Source organism: Geotrypetes seraphini, chromosome 6 (genome assembly GCF_902459505.1).
Source record: "Geotrypetes seraphini chromosome 6, aGeoSer1.1, whole genome shotgun sequence".
Taxonomy (NCBI): domain Eukaryota; kingdom Metazoa; phylum Chordata; class Amphibia; order Gymnophiona; family Dermophiidae; genus Geotrypetes; species Geotrypetes seraphini.
The window spans coordinates 32,113,948-32,126,973 of NC_047089.1; the positions used below are offsets into that span (position 1 = coordinate 32,113,948).

At 44.0% G+C, this 13,026-nt stretch overlaps 1 protein-coding gene across 1 annotated transcript in view; it reads left to right on the forward strand.

Moving 5' to 3' along the window:
- Positions 1 to 13,026, forward strand: part of CNTN5 (contactin 5) — a 1,460,727-nt gene that overhangs the window by 1,408,046 nt on the left and 39,655 nt on the right. Inside the window, 3 exon segments of the mRNA XM_033947995.1 lie at positions 8,505 to 8,581; positions 11,887 to 12,076; positions 12,079 to 12,120. Coding sequence (XP_033803886.1) covers positions 8,505 to 8,581; positions 11,887 to 12,076; positions 12,079 to 12,120 — 309 coding nt within the window.

Below are 13,026 nucleotides of genomic sequence, written 5' to 3' on the forward strand. Positions count from 1 at the left end.
AGATGTTTGACTATTTCCCAAGGAATTTTCAGATATTCACACAGAAGAGAGATCGCTCACTAGGCTGAGGCTGAAAATTCTTTCACGCTTACTTGGTTATGTGTAACTTCTTTAAGCTATGTCTTTTGTAAATGGGCTCAGATATGGCTAAACGGTTGGCAGGCACTGAAATTTTAGGGCTCCTGTTACGAAGCCGCGTTAGCGGTTTAATGCGCGTAATTTTCCAGCCGCGCTAGTCACTACCGCCTCCTCTTGAGCAGGCGGTAGTTTTTCGGCTAGCGCGGGGATTAGCGCGCGCTAAAAAGTTGTGTGCGATAAAGCCGCTAACGCGGCTTCGTAAAAGGAGCTCTTAAAGTTAACTGGCTATGCTCCCTCACCAGCCTAAACATGTCATCTCCAAAATAAATTATTGTAATGGACTATATTATCTTTTGTCAAGCAATCTTAATTCCAAACGATTCAAAATACCGCAGCAAACTTGATTTTTAAGAAGAAAAGGATTGATCCTTCTGCACCTTCACTGATTAGACTTCATTGGTTGCCAATTAGAGCACGCGTGATTTTTAAGCTATCATGTTGTGTTTATAAACTGCAGGTCTTAGTCCTGACTATTTATTTTCTCCGATCTCGTTTAACCTCAAGGGCTGGGAAATCTCGTTTGGCTAAGTCCCTGCTTGGTGTTTACGTCCTATACAATTGAGATCTATTTCTTCTTATTTGCTATTTCACGAACATTTAAAGTTTATTTGTTCAAAAAGTTCTTATTGTAGAGTTTGGTTTATCTGGATTGATATATTTCTTACAGCTGATTGTTATCCACTTTGAACCTGTTTATGGGAGTTGTCGGAATACAAGTACTGATACTAGGGTTACCAGATGGGTTTCCCCGGACATGTCCTCTTTTTGAGGACTATGGCGGGACTCCGGGCAGCTTTTTAATTATATAACTTTTTTTCTGGGTAAACCGGATATCTAGTGCCCCTAAGCAGCTCACACACCTATCCAGAGTCCTCCTTTCCTCCCCCCCCACCCCACGACCTATTCAGAGTCCTCACTCCCCCCCCCCCCACTCCCCCTTCGTGGGATCAAGTGCTTGCTCACCCAGTGCTGCTGTAAGAATTTGGGCCATCAGCAGTGTGACTGAAGTAAACATGCTGCCTTTGGTGACCTGGAAGCTCTTACTCTGCTACTGCTTCCTGTCTCCGCATAGGCAGAAAGCAGTAGCAGGAGGAAGATCGCTCCTGCCCCAAAAGCCCGCTAGACCACCAGGTAAGGCCGGGATGCTGGGGGGAAGGCAGGAGGGAGGCGAGGGTGGGTCAGAGCCGGACCAGAAGATATTTGCGGTGAAGTAAAGGCTGCTTTGTTTACCTCATTGGAATAACTACAAGACGGCATTGTATCTTCCAAAACAGACAATATTCGTTTATTGTTAGTATAAAAACTTACAGTATTACAGCAGCAGAGACATATCAGAAAAATGTATTGTCAGTTCAGAATATGCAATGGAGAGAAGAACTTGCACCCATATGCTTAGCAGGGGGCTAGCAGATCCCCGTAGCATAAGTAAGTGAATCTCTCTGGCTTTACCTAAAATGCACGTGTTTTTTATACAGAGCAATTCTTCCTTTGTTCCAAAGAGTCCATCCCCAAATTCTGGTTATGTAATTCCCTATTGGTACATAAAATAATGTATACCTAACTCCTCCTCTCAGTCCACGCCTCTCTCACCTCCACCCCCCCCTCCCCAGTAGGGGGGGGGCTTGCAGAAACAGAGAACTCTTGGTGAACTTTCTTTCTCCAGCGCTGAGATCTTTATCACTTTGTAGATGCTAATTAGTGGTTTTACAATTCTGTGCATCTTTGGGATGGTGTCCTTGTATGCTGAAAGTTGGCAAAGGTGACCTTTCTGCAATCCAGCTGCTTGGTTCCCATAACTTGGTTCAGAGACAGGGAGCAAATGTTTTGGTACCAAGTTCTCTCATCTCGCTACACCCACATCGTCCTGCAGGGATCCTTGCTCATTATAAAAGTTTTATGGCTTTCCAGGGTGCCTGGCATATGAAGTCATACAGCACTGATAACAGTTCAGCAGAACCTTGGAGAAATATCCTCCCAGCAGGGAATGGAGACAAAAACGTTGTAGCAGAGGTCAGCTGGGTTAGCATTGCAAAGGCTGCATGTGTTCACAGACAGCAAAGTACAGGCTGGGCCTGGCTATGGGAAAATATAGGTCTGTAGTATCCAGCATACACAAGTGAGGCCAGTATGTCCAGTTGATTCATCTGTATGTCCAGGTTATCCATGTCAGCGGTATTTCACCATTTGCGGTCTGGCTCTGCTCCTATCCCCCGTGAATCTGGAGGGAGAAGTGTAACCCTAACTGATACCATTACCATTATCATTACCACTTATTATTTGTATAACATTTCAGGCTACTGAGTGCTTTAAAAATACACACGATAGACATTTTTTACTCCTTGGAGTTTACAACACACACAAAAACGGAGGAAAATTTGAGTTATAAACAGTCAGGTCAATAGTCAAAGCAATTTAACCAGCCTGAGCAATTAAATTGCCTATTCGTGGCTAGCCAGTCATTTTCAGTGGCCCTTAACTGGTTAATGATCTGAGGCGGAGTCGGTACTTGACCAGTTAAGTGGTGATATTCACACAACCGGCCAAAAGTAATTATATAAATAAGAACATATAAAAGTCGAAAGAACATATAAAAGTCAGTCCTATCTTTGGCCCTTCTTTACTAAACTGCGGTAGAGGTTTCTACCGCGGCCCGGAGTTCTAAGTGCTCCAACGCTCATAGGAATTCTATGAGCATCGGAGCAGCGTTGCAGCATTTAGCGCTCCAGGCCACGGTAGAAACCTCTACCGTGGCTTAGTAAAGGGTGGTGGGGTATGCAGTGCTCAATATCCAGTTAAGAGCTATCGGTAGCCAGTTACTATTCAGTGCTAGTTCTTTTCAATCATTTTTAAAGACATGATAAAATCAGATCACTCTCTTTTGTGTTAATTCCTTCACACTGTATATCTTCCTTCTACCTGAATAATTCTGGGACAAAAATTTATAATGTGCTGACTTATTTGTATTAAAATCCTCAGGGAACTGTTTATTTTAGAGTCAAGCTAGGAACATATTAGGCTTATACCGTATAAGCACTTGGGAATTTTCAGTAATATGCAGATAAGCACAGCTGCCAACACTTGAGTTTTGCAATGAATTTTAATACACGTAGTACTTTTTATATTTCTCTTAAGGAGCGCCAAGTTAAAATGTATGCAGTTAAGTGCAAAAATCCAAAGATATCACTCCAAGACAAAAGCACCACACGAGCCAAGAAAGCTAGCTTATTACTTCAGCGAAAGAAAAGCCTCCGTATTCGCTGTGATAGGGGATTAACAGAACCGCAAATACAGAAAAACCGTGAATAACTTTTTCATATGACATTTGCTGTTTTCTATTAAAAACCATTGTGAATGTGGTGAAACCGCGAATAACAAGGTGGGAGACCTGGCCTGCTCCTCAAGGAGAGGCAAAACACGGTGAAGAAAGTGCTAGGAATCAGCGATTTCTCTATGCAAGCTGATGTAATTGGGGGGGGGGAGGAGCCAGCAAGCTAAAAACCGTGAATAATCGAAACCGCGAATGCTGAAACCGTGAATACGGAGGGAGAAGTGTACCCACACTCTTCCACCCAAGCATCATAGGCAAAAAAACATTCGCCCAAGTTTAAAATTAGCAGGTGGGAGCCAAAAAATAGCCTGGCCTGTTTGTGTTCAGTGGTTTTTTACCATTAATCATTGTCAGCTATTTTTTGCTCCCACCTGCTAACTTTAAACTTGTGCGAAAGTTTTCTGCCTATGTTGCCTGGGTGGAAGAGTGTGGGTACACCTCTCTGTTTGTCTGAGGCTTTTCTTTTGCTAAAGTAATAAAAAAAACTAAAACTTAGGGCTCCTTTTACTAAGCTGCGATAGCGTTTTTAGCGCGCGCTGAATTGCCGCGTGCGCTAAACCCGCGCTACGCGGCTAGAACTAACGCCAGCTCAATGCTGGAGTTAGCGTCTAGCGCGCGGGGCAATTCAGCGCGTGCTAAAACCACTATCGCAGCTTAGTAAAAGGAGGCCTTAGTTTAATAGGCCGAGTCATCGACCAAGAGGAGCTCGACTCGGTTAACAATAATGTACTACATAATACATAAACTTGACAAGGAAAAGTAGACTGAAATAGTTAATTTCCAAAATGTTTAGCAAACAAAAAAGTTTTCAGAACGTTCCAGAATAAATCAAAAGAACCAAAGCTTCTTAATGTAAGCAGTAAAGCATTCCAGAATTCGGTTAATTTAAAAGCAAAAATATGACAAAATCTCTTAAAAGTTCTGCTTTTACCGCTGAGGGAGCTTTCTTGGCTTGTGTGGTGCTTTTGGGCTCCTTTTACAAAGGTGCGTTAGGGCCCTAACACGCGGAATAGCACACACTAAAATGCCACGCGCGCTAGCCGCTACCGCCTCCTTTTAAGGAGGCGGTAGTTTTTCGGCTAGCGCACGCTAATCCGGTGCTTGCGCTAAAAACGCTACCGCACCTTTGTAAAAGGAGCCCTTTGTCTTGGAGTGATATTTTTGGATTACACTTCCCTCCGTTCCTCCCTGGTTTTTTGTTGTTTTTTTTTGCAGTTAAATGCATATACCTGTATTATTCTTTAATTCTAGTTGTTTTCTGTGTTTCAATACAATGGGGATGTCTCAGATCATCAGAGAAATTTTACTAAGCTGAATTAGACACTAACATACCCCCCCCCCCCACCTCCTTTTAAAAAGCCATAGTGCGTTTTTTAGCATGGCCACAGCAGGAATAGATCTGATGCTCGTAGGAATTCTATGAGCATTGGAGCTAATACCGCTCCAGCCGGCACTAAAAAACTGCGCTACTGTTATTTAAAAGGGGGCGATATGCCTAAAATAACAAAAAAAAGAAGTGTAATGTGAGATGCACTAAACATAAAACCTATTTAACACAACCAGTTCCTTCCCAATCTCCACCCACCACACTCACTACCCCTTTCAAATCTAAAACGTTTCTAATTACCCAACATGTATCGCCTCAAGTTCCCGCCAATTCTTATATAACTCCTATGACAATTCTTATGTAAAGTTACAATTCTTGTAACTCCTGATAAATCTTATGTAACCTGCCTTGAACCGCAAGGTATTGGCGGAATAGAAATCACTAATGTAATGTAATGCAATGTAATTTTGCATTAATTTTGAGATGCATGCGCTCTAACCGCGTGCTTTTTTTTTTTTTTGAAGAAGTGTGTCAGGAGCAGAGAGCGGGCAGTCTTGCACTAACCAGTTAGCATATCTACTGTACATTACAGTTTGATAACTTGTTGGCGCTAATAGGTATCATTAGATGCCTACAGTAGTCACCTCAATGTAAACAAGGTAAACTCTGGTCTACCTTAGAGACACCTACAAGGTAGATGTCTACAATGTAGGCGCGATTCTGTTAGTAACGCCTAACGCATGATTGACACGTCTAGGTGCCTACAAATGTTGGCGGCGTCAACAGAATCTGGCCCCCAGGATCAAATTTTCAAACATAGACATTCGCCCCTGTCTTATCTGCTTGAGTTTCGTTATCAACGGAGCCACGCGTTTAACATTAGGCACACACTCCGGAGTATGCTTAGTTTTGCATTTGCAGAAAAGTGGGCATGGAAGGGTCATTCTAGGGAGGGGCTCATTCACCCACTCGACATATAGGAGCAGATACTTAGCATCTATTATTCCAGGAAGTAACTCTATAACTGTAAGAACATAAGAAACGCCTTCGCCGGATCAGACCTAGGTCCATCTAGTCCGGCGATCCGCACATGCGGAGGCCCAGTTAGGTGCTCCTTATTGGAGACCCGGATTTCCCGTATCCCCCGATATGATTTGCAAGAAGGTGTGCATCCAACTTGCGCTTGAAACCCAGAACAGTAGTCTCTGCCACAACCTCCTCTGGGAGAGTATTCCAAGCACCCACCACCTAGAAGGTGCCCAATGGGAGTATATTCGCTAAATGAAAGTAGGATCCTGCATTCCTTTTTAGAATACTAATATAGCTGGGTACATACACAAATACACAGTTAGGCACAAGCATCTGTCACAGAAGTGATTGGTCATAGTCATCCCTCTCAATTAGGAATTTACCACTTGATTGACCATAGACTAAAGACCCTAAACGACCAGAGCAATTTCCCCTTATAATTTTGTTACACATCTTTCAGAACACTATTCAGTCGTGCTGGCAGCCATCTTGCCATCTTTCAAATTTTTTCTAACATTTGTGGAGACGCCTTCTTCAGTTGAAATCAGTCTCCTAAGACCAAAATGTATCAGATCAGGATGCTGAAAAACTTAGGCCATTTCTAAGTCTCTGGAAAGAAATTAAAAGGACTGTTTATCCAAGCACATTTAAAAATCTATCCTGATTTAAATGCATGCTCTAATGCCAGCATTATCATAGTATTCACTAATTATATGCAAAGCATGCTTAAGCTTGCTATTTAGTGCACACATTAATGACAGCATTAATGGAAAAGTTTAACCAGACTTCCTGGGATGTAGTTCAGTTTTCAGCATCAATGCATTTGCATTAATATTTGCATTATTTAACGCAGCCCACAATAGCAGATAAAGAGATAATTTGTAAGGTTTTGCAACTCATTACCTCATTATCATATATTTGTGCTTTGACACAGATTTAATGTGTGTTAATCTTGCATTAAAGCGTGTGATAAATAGACCCCTAGGCCACTTGGCAGCTCGGTAATATGTTGATTTCCTTAGAGAAGTGTGCAATGCAGAGAGAGCAGAAAAGAGGATTCTTAAATACAGAAGCAAGGAGGAAGCAGGGAAAATACAGTACGTTATAAAAGGACATTCGGCACCAGTTGCACAGCTATTCAAGGTGTGTGCATTGCGTATGCACCCCCTATCAGAGAGCCAGTTGATTGCTATTAATAGCGTGCGGCATTTCCCTCCCTTCTCCTTCATACCCTCTGTGCATGATTTGACATAAGAACTTATGAGTTGTCATACTGGGACAGACCGAATGTCCACCAAGCCTAGTATCCTATTTCCAACAGTGGCCAACCCGAGTCACAAGTATCTGGAAAGATTCCCAAGGAGGAAAACAGATTTTATGCTGCTTATCCTGGGAATAAACAGTGAATTTCTCCAAGCCATCTCAATAATTGCGTTTGGACTTTTGTTTTAGAAAATTATACAAGTGTTTTTAAAACCCTGCTAAGCTAACTGCTTTCACCATATTCTCAGGCAACAAATTCAAGAGTTTAATTACATGTCGAGTGAAGAAATATTTTCTCAAGTTTGTTTTAAATCTACTACATCTCTCCCTTCCCTTCCCAACCCTGCAACACTCTTGTGATTCCCTCCCCCACCCCTCCCACACTTTCCCCATTCCTAGCTGTATCCTAAAATCACTAATACTATGCACCCAGGCAGTACCAGAAGCAGCGGCACTGCCTGGGGCCTGCCCTGGGGCTTTCCCTCTGAACCGTTTCACCCCATCTAATGCATCTTCCTGTTTTCTAAAGGATAGGGTTCAGAGAGAAAGACCTAGTACAGGTTACAGACAGCCTATGGTGCTGCCCAGGCAAAGACTGGAGGTAATTTTAAGGTACAGGGGAGCAGGAGAGGGAGGGAATTAGGAACATAAGAATTGCCTTTCTGGGATAGACCGAAGCCCAGTATCCTGTTTCCAACAGTGGCCAACCCAGGTCACATGTACCTAGCAAGATCCCAAATAGTAAAACAGATTTTATGCTTCTTATCCTAGAAATATACAATGGATATCCCCCAGCCATCTTAATAATGGCCTATGGAGTACTCTTTTAGGAAATTATCTAAACCCTTTTTAAACCCTGCTATACTAACTGATTTCAATGCACCCAAACAGGAGATCCTACCTTGTCACGGTAGAAACACACAAAAAAAAAAAAACAAAGAAGGTGACCTGTGGTGCTTAATAATAATAATATTTATTTATTTCATCTGAAATGGTGGTACCTGTGATGCAAAAACTTTGATAAACAACAAATGTTTGCAGGTTCAATGAACTCCGAATTAACTGGAAAATAAACACCTAAATTTGCAAAACCTGCAACTAGAAGTCGTATATTATATTGAGGATCAAACTAAGAAGTCAATTAGAGTAACCCACAGTAAACTGCAAAATTCAACACTTTTTTAAAACAAAACTAATTATCTCTCAAAAATATCTGTTTAGAAGGTGAAAAAAACTGGTTACAGGATTTCAGAATTCTTGTTACCCCTTGAAATGTAACAGTTATCAGGTGCGATGGGGGAAATGGCTTGCCTCTTAATTACCTTGTTCTTACTTAGGACACGTTCCACAGAAACTTTCAATCCAAAATATTTGGTTTTCATTTCATTTCATTTCCTTTTTTTTTTTTTTTTGTTCTAGTTCCAAAGACAGCGCCAGCAAATGTAAGTGGTGGAAGTGGAAGCGGAAGACGCAATGAATTAGTGATAACGTGGGAGGTAATGGAATTTTTGTTATTCACCTTTTTCTTGACTTTGTTGGATAAAAGAGTCATGTTTCTGGAACAATTGCTATTGCTTCATATGGAACACACTCATAGATTTCAACAAATATATGTTCTGTTCTAACGGATGTATGTAATATGGTAAACAATTGTCAAGCCAATTTTCAAACATAAGCCGTGCCACTGCTGGGTCAGACCTGAGGTCCATCATGCCCAGCAGTCCGCTCTCTCGGCGGCCCATCAGGTCCAGGACCTGTATACTAGCCCTCTATCTATACCCTTCTATCCCCTTTTCTTTCAGAAAATTGTCTAATCACTTCTTGAACTCCAATACCATACCCTGTCCTATCACTCCCTCTGGAAGCGCGTTCCAGGTGTCCACCACCCGTTGGGTGAAGAAGAACTTCCTTGCATTGGTTTTGAATTTGTCCCCTTTCAACTTTTCCGAATGCCTTCTCATTCTTGCAGTTGTTGAAAGTTTGAAGAATCTGTCCCTCTCCACTTTCTCTATGCCCTTCGTGATCTTATAAGTCTCTATCATATCCCCTCTAAGTCTCCGCTTCTTCAGTTATAGAATTATATAATCTGCTATCTATAGATTTAGATACACATTCTGCCCAATATTCCGCAGTATTTAGATGGCTGGGAACAGCTCCTGGCCAGCTAATTAGCGCTAAGTCAGCTAACCAGCGATATTCAGGGGGAGAGAGCCAGCTGTCTCCTGTTGAATATCCTGGTCACTGGTTAGCACAGGAGTGGGCAAACTTTGAGACTCGTGGGCCACAATGGGTTCTTAAATTTGATAGAGGGACCGGACCGAGAGCATCTTTCTATCCCTCCATCCCTCCCTCCCATCCCTTGTGTAGCAGAACCCTTGCCCAGCTTCCATCCTTCCCTCCCTCCCATCCCTTGTGCAGCAGAACTCTTGAGCACCCGCCCCCACCGCACAGCCGAACCCCCGCTGACCCTCCATCCTTCCCTCCCATCCGAACCCCGCCGACCACGAGCCCTACATACCTCCCTCCAGAGCGTCGCCGGGCCGGCAGCACTCTAAACAGGCTGCTTTACGATCTTCTCTCATCGGGACCTTCCGTGGGTTGCATTACCGATGACATCATCAGTGATGCAGCAGAGGGAATTCCCCAATGAGAGAAGGCCGATCGTGGGTGGATCTTAGGCGTATTTTGACTTAGGCACCGATAAGCGCCTAACTTAGGCACACTCATTTAGGCCAAGAAAACCCTGGCATAAATGGAGTGCGCCTAAGGTTTTAACGCCTACCGGCGCCTAAGACCGCTTAGACGCTACTAAGCCTAGTTTTGTAAATGGCATCTACAGTAACTTATGATTGACACTTGCACTCCTCGGCACCTACATGTTAGGCGCCATTTATAGAATCGGGGCCATAATGCAGTTTTTCAATTATTACTTCATACTAGTCATTAAGCCCGTTACATTAGCGGGTGCTAGAATACTGTTCACCCTCTATGTTGCCCCTTCCATTCACTGCCCTCTCTTCTCTTTCCATCCAGTGTCCGCCCTCTCTCTCTCTCTGTCCCATATGGCCTCTCTCCATCTCCTTCTTCCTTTTGCCTTGGTCTGGCATACCTTCCTCCTTCCCTCCAAGCCATTCTCTCCCCCTCTGCTCCCTTTCCTCATTTAACTACTTCATTGGTCAGCAGCAGCATTCACAATTCATTGCTGTTGCTGGCTTCAGGTCTTTCTCTCTGGCCCGTCCTGTCTTCATGAAAACAGGAAGTAGGCAGGACCGGCCAGAGAGGAAGGCCTGAAGCCAGCAACAGCAGCGAATTGTAAACGCTGCTGCTGCCTGAAGCACCCGAGGCAGACGCTTCTCTCCCCTCCCAGCCCAGCCCAACCCCCGCTGTCTGCGACCCTCCCAGCAAGATGACTTTAATATCAAACCTCCCTCCAGTGTTGGCAGTCGCTGCACGCTAAACAGGCTGCTTCGGCTTTCTTCTGCCGTTGAGTCTCTCTGTCGCGTCATTGATGACGTCATCGGTGACGCGGCAAAGGGACTCAACTGCAGGAGAAAGCCCAAAGCAGCCTGTTTAACGTGCAGCGACTGCCAACGCTGGAGGGATGTTTGTACCGGTGCAGAAGCGATATGTCTCTCCCCCTCCAGTACCTGTGCAGCACTTTGCTGCGGCGCATCCTCCCATCGTGAATCGGCCAACCGTCGAACGTGTGTGCTATTACCCGGATGGGGAGGTGTTATAAGAATGTTGCTTGCGATGTGATTGGCTCGACTCGGCTTGGTAATGCTGCTGCTCTGAAGAAGAATCCTGTGTTTGGAGCAGGTTATGTGAGTAGGAAATTTCCCTTCAAGGCAGTGGCAGAGTATGGGAGAGGGGGGCTCAAGGATAAAGTTCCCCTCCAAAATTGGGTGACAGGTCAAAAGCACGCGAGACAAAGGCGCGCCCGCGCTGGTTTTTCGGTGCACTTTTGTCTCGCGCGCTTTTGACCCCCGTCACCCAATTTTGGAGGGGAACTCATTCCTTGAGCCCCCCCTCCCCAAGTGGCTTGCAGAGTGTTTCTTCTAAAGTTCCAAGCGGCAGTGGAGGCTTATCTCTCGCTCCCCGGCTGCATGGGTTGTAGCATAGCCATAGACTCGAGAGAGGAGCCACCGCCGCCGCTGTAAGGGAGCCGGGTGAACATACAAATAATCCGTGAAGGGAAAGGGAGCCAGAGCCGTCAAGAGCACACATCATGTTAGCCACGGACCTACAGTGTAAGGGTGAACGTAGAAATAACCCGTGAAGGGAAAGGGAGCCAGAGCTGGCAAGACCACACATCACCTTAGCCACGGACCTACGGATCACGGATCAGGGATTACAGATCACGCAAGTCTGATTGCGCATGTGCGGCTAACGTTTTATTATATAGGATATTTAAGGAACAAAGCTATCCAATACTCATGTGCTAACTGAGGTTCCCTATGTCTAATATTACACTTTGTTTAAAGATCAGAACCCATTCAGTGTGATATATATGCAATAATAGGGAAAATCACTGTATACGTGTACATGCAGGTACTATAATCTGGTCATTTATGTACATTCTTGATGCCTGGTTAACTTCCCAGGTTTAGCAGGTTAAAACTCCTTTTTATCAGTTTACTACTGTTATTGCTGCAATCATTTTCACTGTATAGAGTGATTTTCATATGCAAATGTTGGCTGACTATTGTCCAGTGGGCGGAGAATGTCATTAATACCATGTATTTAGCAATGAAATGCTAATGTATTTAACATTTGCTGATTAACTGCTTGGCTTTTCCAGCCAGTATCAGAAGAGTTCCAGAATGGGGAAGGATTTGGATATATAGTGGCTTTCAGACCCAACGGGACTCGAGGTTGGAAGGAAAAAATGGTGACTTCTTCCGATGCGTCCAAATTCATTTACAGAGATGAAAGTGCACCTCCTCTTACTCCTTTTGAAGTGAAGGTCGGCGTATACAATAACAAAGGTGATGGCCCTTCAGCTCTATTGTAGTCATCTGTTCTTCTGAAGGAGGTACATCAGACTTTGTTAACATTACCTTAAACGGACAATGTTCAAAATCATTCTGTTTTGCTCGTATATTACTGTAAAGGAAGTATGTCAATGCCAGGGCCATAGCCAGAAGTTGATTAGAAGGGTCTAGGGTGGACTGAGAGGGCCAAGCATTTTCTGTCGTTGCTGTGCCACCCCCCCCCCCCCCCAATCATACTTTTCCCGGAGGGAATGCTTAAGTCCTGCTAGCTGAAGTTTCGCTGCCAGAACCCTGCAGGTTCTAAAAAGTGGGGGAAGCAGGCAGGCTGTTCCAGTCTCTAATGTCACCACTTCCAGGCATGCTCAGTTCAGATACATGAACTGAGCATGCCTAGAAGTGCCGGCATTAGCTGTTAGAACACTCTGCTGATTTTCTACTGCTCAAGCAATGCTGGCTGTGCTCAGGCAAGGAAACTCTTGACTGCCACAATGTTGGAGGGATCCTGAACCCAAAGTGTGCAGGGGCAGGCCCCTGAGGGCCCCCCCCCCATGACTATGCCACTGGTAAATTTAACCTTCTCTAACGTTTCTTCTTTGCTAATAAATGAAGCTCTGGGATTACATTTAATTCACATCGAGGGGAATCTGTAGTATAATATCTCAAAAAAACTCATTTTATATACTGGACTTGGATCTGCTATTTTTTCATGTCTGTCTTGTTGCAGATACGTGCAGTCTCTTGCGGACTTTGGCACTGTCTGCCCATGACAGGCCCCTTCCTAAAAATATTGTTTTTAAAAGTCGATAATGCATGGCTAGCGTGTGCAAACAGGCAAAATACAGGTACAAGATCCTTTTTTCGAAATTCTGAAACCGAAAAGCTCCGAAAAATGAAATTTGACGCTTCATTCATGTTTGAAGGTATTGCTCCAGTCCCATAGTTTGAAA